The following is a 16,397-nucleotide window of genomic DNA, read 5'->3' as shown; positions in this document are numbered from 1 at the left end:
TTCTGTTCTCCATAAGCTCACAGCCACATCTGTTTAAGAATTGAGTCTGAAGCAGTTTTTGTTTTAGCAGTATGTTTTTATTTAGGGAACACAGTATTTGCAAAAGTTCTGACAGCTGTAAGCCCTCCATTTTACTAGCTGTTTGCTTTGCAATAAAACAGCCAGATATTCTGATAACATTATTAGGATATTTCTTCATGCAGGTTGTAGGAATATGTACATTGTATAACAAACACTGCAGAAAATTAATACATATGTACATTATTTACATAGCAACTATTTATTGTAAATAGAAATGTTTTCTAAGATAAAAAAAAATCACTTGTGTTTCGTCTGTAACAGACCTAACTTGTCAGCAAAGCACAGCTGTAGCTCTGAAAATCAGTATGACACAAAGCATAGAAGGTTGCTGTATCTCAAACAGCTCCTAGGTAGACTGTGGGACTCAAGTGTTCTGACACCTCCAGAGCCAGTCTACCTACAACTGAAAATGATGACCAGGGCCCAGCAGGACAGCAAACTGTCTTTGGCCAGAGTAGGACTTAATGCTTTGAGGAGTGCAGACAAAGGGCATGAGTATGACGGAGCCTTTGCAAGCCCTGGAAGTGGCCAGATGCCCTTGGGGTTAATACTGTCACAACATAACCTGAGTTAGGTGACTCCATATGGATACTCTGAGAGCCAGTAACTTAGGATTCTTAGCACCAACAGCCATAAGGCAAAGTCCCCTCAAAGACACCATCAGGTAGCCTCATGCTTAACATCTTCAACATCCAAAAGAGAGCTGTAACCCCAGGACCATAACCAGGGTTGGACATGAGAAGCAGACTAACCAGAGTCCTGATGGAGGCATGCCAGTCCCCGCCTCACACACACACTCACACACAGCTGCCCAACCAGCAGCAAGTTGTGGTCTGAGGTGGTGAAGGCTGGGGGTAGGGATCATGGAAGACTGCAAGCCAAGTTGCATACACACCAGCCGGGAAGCTCAGACAAAGTTTTCAGATCTGAGGTATTAGTAAAAATAAAAGCCAAGAAGTTTGGGAATAAACAAAAAGTGATCATTCTGGAACATGAACCTTGACATACCCTCCTGCCCCCCTCCAAAAAAAAATCTTATGTGACAGCTACCTCTGAGGCTGAGCCTCAAAGACAGCTCACCTCTAAGTGCATTCAAAGACCCTTGGGATGCAAGCTCCAGGTTTGTCTACGTAGACAGCTCGGGGATGCAGTTAGGCAGGGAAGGCCGTTTTCTAAACAAGCCCCTTGTAGCCCCAAGAGGGGCCTCCAAATTGTGAAGGGGCCTCCCCCGAAGTGCAACAGAAAAGGCCCGATCACCCTGACCACTCTCAGCCCAAGCATACAGTACCCTGAAATCACACCTGGTATATATAGGGTTCGATGTGCCACTGGCTTCCCTAAGTGCCATCGTCAGCTTTTCCCCTCTAAAGGGGTGCCAAATGTTGGAGAGCCTGGCACTACCAGAGGATAGGTGGGTTACTTGTGGCTGTTCATGTCTAGTCGCTGCATCAAATACTGATCTGATAACTATGTCAGTGAGCACTTACCCAAAAGGATGAAACAGCAAGCAACAAAAGTGCAGGTGGACCACGTGTAAAGGTCAGTTTCATGTGGTTCTACACACAAACAGCCTGTTTCCAGGGAAAGGACTCATCTCCCAGGCCTCAACACTGACGGATAAACATCCCGAGCCAGACCATATTTCAGTGACTTAGAGAAGCACGTGAGGGGAAGTGGCAGTTAGCCACACCTGGAGTCTCCCATACTGTTCCTCAGGGTTACCCCAGTGCCTTGTCACCACAGTGGCTGCCTGTGTCCCACCTGACACATCAGGCCCCCAGCTGCTCCAACTCAAGTGCTTGGGGCCTCCATATATAGACTGTGCTCAGTGCACAGTATATACTTGCGTCCAGGAGTTAAGTTTATAGCTGCCATTCTAAAAATACTACTGTTAGAAATTAAGTATCTTTCATTATAATTTCCAGAATATAAAAAGGCATATAAAAGCTATAATCCTATATATCTGAGAAAATTTCTGTAAAAAAGTGGTAGGTTTTCCTTTCCCATTTTGATATAAAACAGCGACTTCTAGAACAGCTAGTGCTGCCCAAAAGAGCAGGTGTGGCATGGTGTGGATGAGGCTCTGGCTCCAGAAAAGGAGTCCCATGTGGGCTGTGCAGGTCCTGAGGGTGTGTCACCAGGTGCTGTGTGGACAAGGGTCCCCAAAGGTCAATGGCAGGAAGTGGCAGGAAAACACAGCTGACCAACATCCCAGAGGACAGCACGAGGCTTTCAGGGCTTGGGCCTTGGCTACCTGTTCTGGAGACACATGGGCACCACACTGCCCACTTGTCCTGCTGCTTGTGAGTAGCCGGCACATCTGCTGTGGAGTCTGGGGCTCGGCATTTACCTATTTCTTATTGGCAATCCTCCTTTTCCTCGTGGCCAGCATGTCATAGAATGGGTCCCTACTGATGCTTGCTCTGTGGAGAAAGCAAGGTAAGCAAGTTGTGGCTGCAGCAAGGCCTGGATGCCCAGTCCCACCACCCCACAGGTGCCAAGCAAGCAGCAGGTGTAGGTCTGGGGTGGCCAGGCTGGCCTTCTGAGTTTCCAGCAAAGGTCATTCCTGACATACTGTGCACAGGGTTCCAACATGCACGCATGTGTGCACACACTCCTGCTCCCCACGGGACTCAGCCTGGCTATCACTCACTTGATGGATTTCATCCACTCCTCCTTCTCCTCAGGGCTGGGGGCAGAGATCCGGTACACAACATGGTTCCCCTCCACCACACGGCCATCTGCCTCTGTCTTGCAGGCTTTGATGACCTGCCCTTTGTGACTGGGATTATACAGCTCAAAGCAATTCTGGTAGAGAGAAGAGAGCCGTCACATGGGCAGGGAGGGAGGAGAGACCCCAAAGACCTAGAGTGAAGAGGCATAGGCAAGGAAAATGTCATACCGGTTTCCGAGGGTCCTCTACTTCCCTGATGCTGAGATTCTCCAGTGGAATGATCCCCCTGGGCTCCTTGTCCTAGAAGAGAGAGATGTGAGGCAAGGCCTGACAGGATGAGGTCCCCAGGACTGTACAGAATATGCAGTCTCACTTACCGTAGTATACTCAAAGTAGTAGAGGCAGTTATCTGTGAGGATGAACCAGCGCCGTTTCCAGGTCTTCACACGCCCCCCTAGGAGCAGAAGAGTCCTGTGAGGCAGGTGACCAGGCAGCTGGAGCCCAAGGGCCCAGAGAGGGGCCCAGAATCCCCCTACTACCACATCACTGCCCTGTCAAAGGAGCCAAGCTCAGGACTGGGCTTCCTTTCTCTTCAAACCATCCCATATTGACCCCAGTTAGAAAGCCCAGGGCAAGCCATGAGGCCTGACCATTTAGGATGGTTGGGTGCAGGGCTGGGGCCCACATGCACCCCCCACCCAGGGCCCACGCAGGTGCCCTCTCTCTCCATGGCCACCCAGGGTCACCCTAGGTCACATACTACTTTCAAATCTGTTTCCTGGAAAAGTTAGTTGTAATGGATGGGCGTAATTTCCCCCATGAAATGAACACGATGAAGTCAGTGCTGGCTCACCCAGGTCTGTCCAGGCTTAATCCCGTTACATCAGAGTGGTTATCGCATTACTGGGACTTTGAGCAGTCCTGGGATCCATCAAAGTCAATTACTCTTGGCCCAGGGAATTATTAGATTGAATTAATCTTTTAACAAGATCTGGAGCACATGTACACGTTTACACACACACACAAGCACACACAGGCTATCTGTACCTGCTCTTTACTATGGGAAGGAACCCTTCTGCCCTAACTTATTGTTACTGTCAGTCAAAATTATTTCCACTAACACCTTTTGCTTTTGACAAGGAGTTTAGGGAAAAAAAAAAAGAAAAGCTGCTTATGGTAACAAAATCAAGGGCTACCAGAGGCTCTGGGACAGATACCCTCCCTGCCCCATGGGCTCCTGGAACTAGCAGTGGCAACACAGAGGAACTGGCCTGGTTTCCTCTACAACATGCTGGGGAGGTGGGACGTGCCTGGGCACTGCAGCTGCAGCCTCCTACTCTGGGGAGTGCCGCAGGAGGCGCAGAAGGTGCCCACAGTGAGGGAGGAGCTTCCCAGGCTTCGAGTTGGCCTTTCAGTCACAGAGACCCAAATACAGGTGACAGCAGGAACGGGAGAGAATTTACCCTGACAGAGTGGAGAGTCTGCAAGGCAGTGGGGAATCCCCAAAGCGAAGTGGGGTGTCGGGCTAGCCCCAAGCCCGTCTCCACACCACACCTCTTGTCATAGGGCTTCCCTTAGGCTTCTCCAGCCTGCAGTCAGACCTCTTTCTCCCACCATCTTTTTTGATGGCTGACCTAAACCCCTGCTCCTCAAATCACAGCTTCCTCACTGCCCTCACTCAGGGCCTATCCCCGCCACTACACACAGGAAACTAAGGGTTCATGGGAAGCCCCATCCCATGCAGATGCCCAGAAGAACCTCAGTTTAGCCTCTCTTTTCCCAAACACCTCCAGTGAGGAGGAACAGAGAAAGGAATGCCAAGATCTAGCCATACTAGCTTCTCTCAGGCACTCTCCCAGGCCAAGGCAGGGACTGAATCAGGTCAGAGCAAGCTTGCCATGCAGGCGCCCACCACCAGTGTGTCGCCTCTTCTCCCCTCAGCGACCCACACAAATCATCCCAGCACCTTCCCAACAACAGCCAGAAGAGCACTGGAAACTAACCAGTCAACCCCCCTCTTCTCTCCCTCCCCAGCCATGGGCTCCCCTTTGGCAGCGCTGCTCCAAGTCTCTGTGTGGCAGTGGCCCCTGCCAAGTGCTCACCCCTCCTCTGTGCTCCCATGTGGCTGTCAGACTTTATATGCCCTGCTCAGCCGCATGCCCCCTGGCCTGCCAGGCGTGTGGTCACACCTGCCCAGAAGAGGTATCTGTGAGGATGGAGGGCCTTGGCTCTGTACCTAGGACATTCCAACTGCTCCCATGGTCAGGGTGATTGAGGGGCCCAGCCAGTAGGCACCTACACTGAACAGGGTCAGCCTGGCTCTAGGCTATCCAGCAGGGATCCCATTCAGTTCAGATGCAAGCCTAGCAGGGGCAATGGCCAAAACTTGAAGCTATATCAGATTCTCTACAAGGTGGCGGGATGCCCTCCATTCATCAATTCTGCATTCAGCCCAGTGCATGGGAGCTGTGCTCCCAAACACTTTTATGTTTTTATATTTTCACTTTCACTACTGTTACCAAGCATGTGTAGGTGACACACATAGATGGATGCACACACACATAAGCACACTGACATGTGCATGCCCACATACACTTGTTCTTCCATGATAACTCTAACTACATCCTATGTTTTTGACATTGAACGGCTCAAGATCCACCATTGTACACATCCCCACCAAGACCGCAGAACACTCCCAGCGTGTCTTCCACCCTCTGGACATGTGTGGAGAGGTACCAGCTGGCTGTGGCAAATGCTAGATCTGGGCTCCTTCACACTACTGAGGGAAAGCACTGGGCAGAAGTGCCCATGGGCAGCAGGCACCTGGGAAAGGCCAGTGCAAGCTAATTCTGCCCACTAGCTTGCTGGGTGTCATCTATGGATAGTGCCTTGTGTAATCATGGCTCTGGCCTCAGACTTTACCCCTAGAGCAGAGTGAAGCCAGTGGCTGCTGGTGTGAGGCAGCCCACAGTGCCAGCACTGACTGGACCTCAGGACCCTGCATCTGGCTACACTGGCTCATGGCCCAGACCAGCAGCACAGTGCAGGTGTTCTACACACTCATTTCATGGCCTGCTGAGATGCCCAACCAGAATATGGGTGAGAAAACACAAGCTGGCCTATGTCTTGGTTTCATTCATTTATTTTTATCCTAGGGACTGGCTCTTTCTAGTGGCAGAAGCCACATGAACTGCCAGGAAACTGGTATTGCCATCGTCCCTCAAGAGGCTCCTGGGCACTGCTGGTGGCTCGGGATGCACTCTTTCTCTAGCCCAAGTCCATAAGCAGTGTGACTTGAGGACTTCAGTGTGTGTCTAAGTCACTCAGGTGTCCAAATTCAAGGTTACTGTACTAGATTTTAAGGCCAACATTGAGGACATTTCTAACTTTGACACAGAGCAAAGCCAAAGAGCAACAGCCAAGGCCAAAATTCCACAGGGAAACAGCAGACTCTCAGGAGAACACAATCAGCTATACCTGTCACATGTCTCCATGTCACAGTCCATCCTCCCTTGATTCATCTTTTTAAAACCATCATCAGAATTTTATTCCACATGTCTTTCTTATTACACAGCATTAATACTACCTGGACAGGGTGCTGTCACATATCACATGTCACTGTCAACCTAGGTACTTTCATTTCCCACAGAGTCAAAACGAAGCCTAAAAATCTCAATTGTTCCAAATGCAGGAAACTATTATTTCCAATAAGGAAGCTTTTGTGCAGGTGCAAACACTGTTGGTTAGTGGGGGTTAGGGACGGCACTGTAAGGACAGGCTGGTTATGAGCTTCCTCACTACTGCAGAACCCTGAAGATGGGGGGCAAGCTTGTCCCACACAGTCTCCCCATGCGCTTCTGGTCCCAGGTGTTCTGGCCCCTGCCCCTGATGGGTGGGTGCCTGCATGATGCTGCCCCAGCCACGTCCAAAGCCAAATGGATCAGATGAATGGCAACCACAGACCGGAGCTTCACACAGACCAACGTGGGGAGAGAATGAGCCGCTGAGGAGGGAAGGAAGCCACTGGGTACCTACCTCCTAACGCAGGACAAGCAGGGACAGCCCGGCACAGAACAGAAAGGTGGGAGCCACAGGCAGAAGGAAAACAACAAGAAGGCACATTTAAACCACTCGTCAGAATCACAGCCACGCCAAAGCACGAGAAAGCACACAGGTTCTGGAGATAAAGGTACTTGCTTCTCAGGCAGAGCTACCTGGGTTCACATGGACGCTAACTCAGTAGCTTTCTGGGACGGCGTGTACAGTGGACGCTGCAATCATGGCCCGCTCTGGAAGGCCACAACTCAGTGAACACAGCCACCAGTGCTGTGGTGTGTGGCTGCCCAGAGGGGGTTCTGGCTTGACTGTATTTTTCTTTTTATAATATTTCTGCCTTGTAGGTGGGGGCTGTGGCTCCAAGGAAGGAGCAGGGCAAGAAGCCCTCAGGAGCTGCTGCTGTGGGCCGAGGGGTGTGGGCACAGGTCCTACCCTGCCAGGCTCACCCAGCTTCAGCAACCAGCCTTCTCGGTCTGGGTTGAAGAATGTGTGTGTCAAATCATTCCCATCATCTTCCGGGATCTTAAATGGCTCATTCTTGATACTTTCATATAAGTTCTGTAAGAGAGGAGCAGAGCTGATCAGAGGCTGGAACAAAAAGTGACCCCCTCCCTCCCTTCCTCCTACACAGAAATGCCACACAGCTGAGACCAGGAGGTTAGGCGCCTTTGAAATAACAAACCAGCACTACTGATTTTCATTGGATTACAAGTATTTGGAGATTTAACAGTAACTTGAGAGGTTGGGATATGGCTCAATTGGTGAAATGCTTGCCTGCGAGAATGAAGACCCTATTTTAGATGCCCAGCACCTGTGTAAACAAGAACTTAGGTTTGGTAGTTTATTCCCATCATCTTAGAAGCAGAGGCAGGAGGATCCTCAGGACTTGCACCTGGCAATGGTGAGGTGGCCAGCAGGTGAAGGCACTTAGGCACACAGACCTGGCACCATACGTTCCCTCCACAGAACGTGCGTACATATGGAAGAAGAGAACCAAGTCCACAAAGTTGTTCTCTGACCTCCACATGCCACATACATCATGCACACACTAAAAATAGTAAAAAATACAGCAGAGAAATGATTGAGGGAGAAACCCTACACTGACTGCGACACCACCCTATCCCCACCCCCATGAGTAAGGAAACCCCATAAATGACAAGGAAGGAGACGGAGACTGTTAGTCTTGTCAGCATGGCACAATCTAGAATCACATGAGGAACAAGTCTCAATGAGAGACTGTCTAGATCAGGTTGACCTGTGAGAAAGGCAGCCTAGCCTAACAGTGGGTGCTGCTGCTCCCTGGGTTTGGGGCCTCGAGGGCATAAAAACAGGGTCTGAGCTGAGCACTGCTAAGCATGCATGCACGTATGCTCTCCTGGCTCTTGACTGGATTTGACAAGGTGCTTCAAAAGTTCCTGCCTTGACTTCCCCACAATGGCAGGCTGTAAGTTAGACTTTGTAAGTTGAATAAACTCTTACTCCCTTAAAATTACATTTGTCACTTTATTTTATCCTAGCACCAGAAATGAAGCTAGAGCAGACACCCAGCTGGGAAGCTGCTGTGGACTCACCCTCAGTAGCTCCTCGGGAAGGTCCCCACCCTCGTTGATGCCTCGGTTCATGGTGATGAAGCGCTCAGCAGTAGGCTTGTCTCGCACATTGTGGTTGTGCAAGCTGGTGTTGAGCATGATGATGGCGAAGGACAGCACATAGCATGTATCTGCAACAAGCCACAACATGGGGAGGCTTCAAGCTCAGCTTGCGTTTCCACATGGAGAGTGGGACCCCAGAAGCATCACCTACGCTGTCTCGCTGGCAGAATGGCCTGCCCACTTTGAGGGGTGGTTCCCTACAGGGGCAGTGCAGGTGATGGGAGCAATGGGTAGGAGCATCTCAACTCAGCGATGTGGTGGCTGCTGACCTGTGGACTGGAAGACACCAGGGTTGCACAGACAATATCGTGATGCGAAGGCCTCCATCATGCGGTCGATCTTCTGTGCCTCTCCAGGAAGTCTGAAGCTCCATAGAAACTGCCTATAAAGACAGAGGATGCTTCCTTGGGTGACCCTAATAGCACAGATATGGCCAGGTCCCCAAGCAGCTTTTGCCCCATGCCACACCAAGAGCACGGCCTCCTCAGTCTGAGTGCCCAAAATCACCATGGAGCCAGCTCGTTTCTTCCTACTCAACAAGTGAAGACTGCTGTCCGTTCCTTTTGTGTGACTTCAAGTCATTCCTCAACATCTGCTGCAGACGCCTCAAAAGCCTGAATGGGATGCCAGCATGCTTTGTCCCCCACGTTACCACCTCCTACATGCACCAGGTGACACCAGGGTCACTCTATCTCCTTGCCGGCTCCAGTTCTGACAGGACAAGGGATCATCTCCTCTCAGGACTCCTCACCACAAGGCAAGGTCAGACTCAGAAGCCAGGGCTCACCCACATCTTCCAGGCCACTGTCACAGTCTGCTGCTGTGTCACTCCTGCCACCAAGGACCAGTTCCGAGCACATAGATGTTCCTGTCTTCAGAAGTTCCTCTCCCACTAAGGTGCCCTATGGGACACTGGAGCTCCTGCCCCTTATCTCCAACTTCTTCTTGCTTTGCTTTCTCAGGCTACAAGGTACCCACAGCATCCCCCCCCCCCTGCCTGCCTTCAGAACCAAGTGAAAGGTTATGGCTGTACCACCTTCTAGAGTCACCCTGGCCAGTGAAGCTCATATTCAGCTGCTCAGGTATGAAGACAAAAGCTCAGGTCAGATCTACAGGCTGCAGGAAAACATCTGGACTGTTTGGGGTATTAAGACATGGCTAGTTCAGTGATCCAAGGAGGTCCTGTTCTTTCTCTGGGCTCTTCCTTCTATGCAGGCCCAGTAAGGAGGACTGTTTCCTCTAGGCCTGCCCACTTCCTCCTCCTTGCCACTGCCCCCAGCTGTAACCAGGTACTCACTCTGCCAGATCCTGGCTCAATAGCATCTCACACTGATGTTGAATTCCCACTTTCAAGACAGCCACTAGAACAAGGCCCATCCCTGACACTTTCCCACTCTGCCCCACATGGTCAGCAAAGCACCACAGACATGCTCTCCTTGCTCCTCCCACCCCTGCTCTATCAGAGCACCCTCCTCAGTTCTGACCCCACCATGACCACTCTCTGCCTACTAGTCTGAGGACCTCTTACCCAGCTTCACAATTTATTCCTACAGCAGCCAGCTTCTATCAAGAAGCAATCAAACAGGCATTAGCAAGCCTGCCATCTTCCCCACATCCACAGTGGACTCTGCACCATTCTGAGTATGTCCCACTTGCATCCCTGATTGGCCCAAGGGCAGAGAGAAGACAGTGTTACAGGCCAGGCACAGCCAAGACAGAATCCACTGGAGCAAACCCAAGATAGGCAGCAGCTACTCACTCTCCTTAGTCTGGTAGAGAGGTCACCTCAGACTTTGCCCTCTGACTCTAAGGCAGACACGGAGTAACAAAAAAACAGAACCAGTGGTGATGGCTTTGCCATGGACCAGTCTTCCAGGTTCATCAGGTCTGTGTCTTTCTCTGTCCATACAGTCCTCCAAAAGTGAATCTAAAATCAGCTAACCAGGTCTTTAAGACTCCTGTATGGCTTTCTTGACAGCAAGCTTTTCAGTCCAGGCTGAGCTGCTAGGCAAAGGCTGTCAACATTCCGGTCTGCAGCTGAAGTAGGGCCACATGAACAACCCCAGAGGCAGGAGGAGAAGGTGTGAAGACACAACCAGACAAAGCTGGCTATGTATGCTTAGCTTGGAACAGGCTGGGGTGACTCCACCAGGCCAGTCCTTGTTACCTCTTCCTATACACCAGATGAAGATCCAGTCCAAACGCCATGACATCACAGACGACAAGACACCATCTGCTCAAGACTGCAGACCCAGCAACTTGAGTGGGAATCCAAAGTGCATACTATGGAAGCCAGAACGCTGAGGGCCATCCCCCTCACATATACTCTACAGTGACAGTGGCTTTCCTCACATACGTCCAAGACCACGAAATGACATCTGATGGTTCAGTCTATGTCCTACTTGGCTAAATCTACTGACAACAGGCACAAACCTGTGGGTCCATCTCTGAGGGTGTTTCCAGAAAAGGCTTAAATGAGGAAGACCCATCTTGGATGTAGATGGCATCATCCCATGGACCAGAGCTTTGCCTCCTACCTGTCTCTATGAAACCTGTAAGAACAAGAAACCCTCTGTTCTTAGAATGGAAGGCTGTGTCTCTTTCTTTCTAGGACCCTACCATGCTCTACATGGTGGTTCTGCTGCTTCAAAGCCTCATCATGGCTGGGAGCCTGGAATTCTCCTAATAAAGCTCAATGGAAAGAGTAACTTACTTTCTTTCTTTCTTTCTTATTTATTTATTTATTTATTTATTTATTTATTTATTTATTTATTTATTTGCACCTCAGCTTCCTTTCTACCAAGCTGTCAACATCTTTTATTATCTGCACTTACACCTTAGGTATCGGCTATGCCTCATGACAGACTGTACCCTCAAACTGTGAACCAAGACAGGACCTTCCTTAAGTCACGTCTCATCAGGGCACTGTGTCACAGCAACAAGTAATGTAGCAGCAAGTGCAGGGACTCCAGAATGAAGCACAGCAAAGAAACAGACGGTGCAGAAGCAGTGGCCACAGCCAGCAAGCATGCAGTCTATTCCTGAGCATGTCTGGTTTCTGCCTAGGGCTGCTGCCAGGATGCAGGGGCTGACCTGCCAGAGTCACCTGGAGTCACTCAAAGGCTACTGTCTCTCTAGCCTTCCCATCTGTCTATACACACTGTGAGAAACCACTCACCTTAAGGCTTGGACAAGGTTGAGATCAGCAAACTCATGAAGCTCAACAAAAGCCTGAAGAACTTTGATATTAAAATCATCCCTAGGAAAAAACAGAAACAAAGCAAGCACATTCCATCTGAGTTACCTGGAGAGAAGGCATCTATATCCACAGCAGGCCTTAGCAAGTAATGGTAACTGACTACAAGCAACCATGTTCTTCATTGCTAATGTGGTTTACAATTTTTATTTGCTCTGTTCTTTGAGGCAGAGTCTCATTAGGTTACAGAAAGCCTGGAACTCATATATCCTCCTGCCTCTACCACCCAAGTGCTAGGCTTCAGACAGCAGTTTTCAGACTCAATGCAAAGGAGAACCGAGAGGCTCTCTGGAGAGTACATCCTAATGGATAGGAGCCCAGGCCCTGTACACATTCTGGAACCTTCAAAACAGCCCCAAGCAAGGTCTTACAGAGGGGTTTTGAGTGTGAGAAAGGGAGAAGCAACATTCTCAGGTCACAAGCCATAGAATGGACTAGGCCAAGGGATTAAATGGTTTTTTGTTTTCCTTTGTTTTTGGAGGGTGGTGGGATGAGTTGCCAGATGGGCATGGAACACACTATATAACCCAGGGAGCTCATTAAAGTCCTCTTGCCTTGGCCTGCCTCGTAAGTGCTGGGATTAATGGCATGAACCATAAGCCCAATCATTGGTTTTAAATGTAAAACAAGACAATACAATAAGAGGCAAGTTTTTATCTAAATACAGTAAAAAGAAAAATGATGTATTGGTGTTTCACTGAATTTTGGCTCAAATTCTGCAACAGGCTTCGTCACCATGTGCTCTGAGGACACCCTTAGAGCACAATACCAGGGGTCCATCTGCCCTATCAGAGTGCTGGCACCCACTGTAGGCTGCATGAGAGTAATATACCTACACCCTCACAGAACACACCTGGGATTCGCCATCCTTGGAGAACAGACTAAGCCTGGTCTGAAGACCACAATCTGTACCACACAAGCACTAGACAAGCTGTGAGCAAGGCCATAGCTTGGTGCTGTTTGCCCACAGGACACCTCCTCTCACGTGGAAGTTTCAAGTTAAAAGATGGGGTATTGTTGTTCCCAGGCCCTGAGAAACCATCACTTCCTGAGCCTGTGTCCCCAGAAGGGGGTATGATGAGATCTCTTCCCAGGAGGCCATCAAAGGCCTGTCCTGGCAGACAGGAGAGTCTGGCTTGAGTCCCTGAACATCACACTGGTCAGATGATCCACTAAACAGGCAAAGCAGCAGCATCAGCAGCCAGGTTAGGACCACAGCTAAGGACAAGGCCTGGGACCACATCAGTTGCCAGAACCTATGGAGTGGTGGGCCCCAGGGGCAGTGTTAAAAGCAGACTTCTATCTCTACAGCATTTAGGGTTTGGGATTAGAGGTGCTCAACCTGCAAGGCTTCTTTATTTATGCTCGTTGTGCCCTTATCAGATGTCAAGTCAGATTTCCAAATGCTCCTCTTCTTCGAGGATAGGGGCTGCTTCTCTTTCCTTTTTTAATATTTATTTGTTTGTTTATTCATTTTTGGTTTACCAAACAGTTTCTCTGTATAGCTCTGGCTGTCCTGGAATTCCCTCTGTAGACCAGGCTGGCCTCAAACTCACAGAGATCTGCCTGCCTCCATCTCCCAACTGGTGAGATTAAAGCCACCACCCAGTTTTTTTTCTTCTACTTTCCTCACCCTTCTTTTTTGAGAGTATTGTCTAAAGCAACAAAGTAATAATTGAGGACTGGTGAGTTGACTCAGGAAGTAAAGGCAGCTGATGCAAAGAAAGCTTAACAACCTGAGCTTGTTTCCAGAATTCATGTAGTGGAGACAGAGAACCAACTTCCACATGTTAGCATGCTATCACCCTCATATGTGTACACATATAAGTAAATGTATAAAATGTTTAAGTTTTTGTGATGTTCAGTTTGCCTCATTTCCTTTAACTGCTTGGGCTTTGGGCACCAGACCTAAGAAACCCTTGCAATAACAGGATCTTGACGATTTGCATGGTTCTAAGCTTTTAATGTCTTCACACTTGTGTCTTGGACCCATACTCTGTGTATAGTGAGATACCCAATTTTGCCTCTCATAGATATCATCTGATATCAACTACTGGGGTCATTCTTTCCCCACTCAAGTGTCTTGCAATATATAGTAATCATTTGATAGTAAATATAAGAAACCCTGTATAATTGCAGACCATCAAGGTTCAGTTCACCCCTACGTTTTCTCTTAAGTATGCAATAGTTTTAATTCTCCTATTTAGATCTTTGGTCCATGTTAACCTTTGGTATAATAAGATCCCAAATGCCCCAGTGTCCTAAAACCCTGTCCTCACAAGGCAGCGCTGGGGCAGCACCTCTGTCCTTATGGTCTGCAGCTCAAGACCTGTGAAAGCATCCTGAGCTTACCTCTCACCCAGGTAGTCTCCAATGACAGTCTTATTCAGGCCCTCTCCTTTGTACAGAAACTGGGCGACATCCTCCGGGGAGCTCTGCAGCAGGTCATTCTCAATTAGGAACTGAATGCCCTGAGGAACAAGTGAGACAGAACAGGCTGGTGACGATCCATTTCAAAGTTGGGAACATGCTTTGTGCCAGAATCTGGACACAGTGAAAACGCCAGAGACCATGGAGTCTGTATGACCTGACTTCTGGAACATCATACTGTGCTTCATCCACTCAAGAAAGAGCCGCTGTATTTGTCACATGTTACACAGCAGCTTAAAAACCATCCAATTTGTAAAGCTTAGGGAAACCATGTTTTTCCTGACTCACAGGACTTCACTGTTCACTGTGGGTGAAAGATGCTGCCATGGGGCAACCCAATAACCAACCACCAACCCCGTTTACAATCGTTTATTTCTAGTTTATGTGAGTGTTTGCCTGAATGTGTGTGTGTGTGTGTGTGTGTGTGTGTGTGTGTGTGTGTGTGTGTGTGCTACATGCATGCCTAATCTGAGCCACCATGTAAGTGCTGGGAATTGAACCTAGTCCTCAAGAGGAGCAGCGGCATCATCTCTCCAACTTCCCTGTTCCATCTTCTAAAAATAAATATTTTTAACTCATTAAAAATTTAGAGCCGGGCGTTGGTGGCGCATGCCTTTAATCCCAGCACTTGGGAGGCAGAGACAGGTGGATCTCTGTGAGTTTGAGGCCAGCCTGGTCTACAGAGTGAGTTCCAGGACAGTCTCCAAAACAATACAGAGAAACCCTGTCTCGAAAAACCAAAAAAAAAAAAAAAAAAAAAAACACCTTTAGATTATTTATGTGTGTGAACCCATGTACTGCCCACAGAGAGCAGCCTGCATCAGTTGGTTCTCTCCTTCCACCAGGGATGGAACTCAGGTCTTCAGGTGTGGTGGTGTGCTTATGAGTCAGTTCTCTTAATTCATTATGATTGTATGAGTCATGTGCGAGTGGTACCATGTGCTACAGTGCATATGTGGAGGTCAGAAGATAACTGTCAGGAATCTGTTTTCTCCTTCCACCTGGACAACTGGGATTGAACTCAGGGTATCAGGCTTGAGTGGCATGTGCTTTTATCTGATCTTGCCACCCTGCCCCAGCTGACCCTTTTAATTCTACCACCTTACCCCAGATAATTGTCAGATAATTTGTTTTTCAGGCTCCCCTTACATATACATGACCTGTCACACAGTTCTGGGCAAGCAGCCATAAATGGAAACCTGTAGGGATGCCATTCATGCCCTTCGTTTCTTCCTGCATTGAACTCCATGTGATGGTCAGAAGCAAAGCATCTCATGTGAGGGAAAGAAGAGGTAAGTACCTTACTCCTGCCATTTGGGAACCACTTACTGCCATAGCAAATATAAGATAAAATAAAACTCCATTGTGTAACCATTTTTTTTTAGGGGGAGGCAGGGGGCATTGGATTTTCTGATACCTGAGGCCAAAAGCATGTTAACTGGCACACTAGCACTGAGCTTACATTAGCTGGACACATGCCCACTTTAAGAACCTGCAAAGCATAGCTGGCAGTGTCAGAGACAAGCTGTCCCAGGCCCAAATCCGCTGTACTGCACCATCATGGGAACTTCTAGGACCCACCACAACAGCAAAACGTTACCTTTTGCACAACTTGGGAGCTGTTTTCAAGCTACCTTACACCAGGCTAGGAGGAACACAGGGAATTCTTCTGTGTGCCAAGAGGCATTTCTACAAATTCAGAGACACTTTTCCAGCTGAAACTCCCAGGCCTAAGCCTGCTTTGGCTTCCTCATACACCCACAGTCCATCTGGCAGCCTCATTTAGCATTTCCAAAAACTTGAGGCAGCAACAGACAGCCAGTAAGAGAAAAGGTAAAGATAGAAGATGGCAGGTTGCGACTAGATGGGAAGAACAAAATGAACGAGAGGCTTTCAAAGACCGGGTATAAAGCAAAAGACGGCAAAGGTACGTGTGTGTAAACTGTGCGATTAGTGGGAGCATGGTACACAAATGTGGATGTACACATGTAGTGTTCATGCATGGAGGCCCTAAGCTGATATCATGTCTTCTTGATTGTGCTCCATTTTTAACTGATTGAGGCAGGGCCTCCCACTAAAACTAGAGCTACCAATTCTATCTAATCAATTTAGCTGCCTTGAGCCAGGGCTTTCTTGTCTCTGCCTCCCAAGAGCAGGGACTACAGATAGCCACTATACCTACTCACGTTTTATGTGGGTTTGACAGATTCAATCTCTGGTTCTCGAGCTTGCACAGCAAATGCTATAG

The 16,397-nt window shown here is 48.8% G+C and overlaps 1 protein-coding gene across 6 annotated transcripts in view; it reads right to left on the bottom strand.

The window, feature by feature from the left end:
* Positions 1–55: 55 nt before the first annotated feature.
* The window catches only part of Cyth3 (cytohesin 3), an 83,255-nt gene continuing 66,913 nt past the window's right edge, over positions 56–16,397 (bottom strand). For all 6 annotated transcript variants that reach the window (XM_005079942.4, XM_021232940.2, XM_040751308.1 and 3 more), the window contains 9 exons: positions 14,072–14,190; positions 11,642–11,722; positions 8,733–8,845; positions 8,383–8,531; positions 7,258–7,369; positions 3,133–3,209; positions 2,984–3,055; positions 2,735–2,889; positions 56–2,504 (listed from right to left, as the gene is read on the bottom strand). In XM_005079942.4, the coding sequence (XP_005079999.1) occupies positions 2,432–2,504; positions 2,735–2,889; positions 2,984–3,055; positions 3,133–3,209; positions 7,258–7,369; positions 8,383–8,531; positions 8,733–8,845; positions 11,642–11,722; positions 14,072–14,190 (951 nt within the window). In that variant the 3' untranslated portion in view covers positions 56–2,431. The remainder of the gene's footprint in view (positions 2,505–2,734; positions 2,890–2,983; positions 3,056–3,132; positions 3,210–7,257; positions 7,370–8,382; positions 8,532–8,732; positions 8,846–11,641; positions 11,723–14,071; positions 14,191–16,397) is intronic.

Source organism: Mesocricetus auratus, unplaced genomic scaffold (assembly GCF_017639785.1).
Source record: "Mesocricetus auratus isolate SY011 unplaced genomic scaffold, BCM_Maur_2.0 Super-Scaffold_100008, whole genome shotgun sequence".
Taxonomy (NCBI): domain Eukaryota; kingdom Metazoa; phylum Chordata; class Mammalia; order Rodentia; family Cricetidae; genus Mesocricetus; species Mesocricetus auratus.
This window is presented reverse-complemented; position numbering and strand designations above follow the sequence as displayed.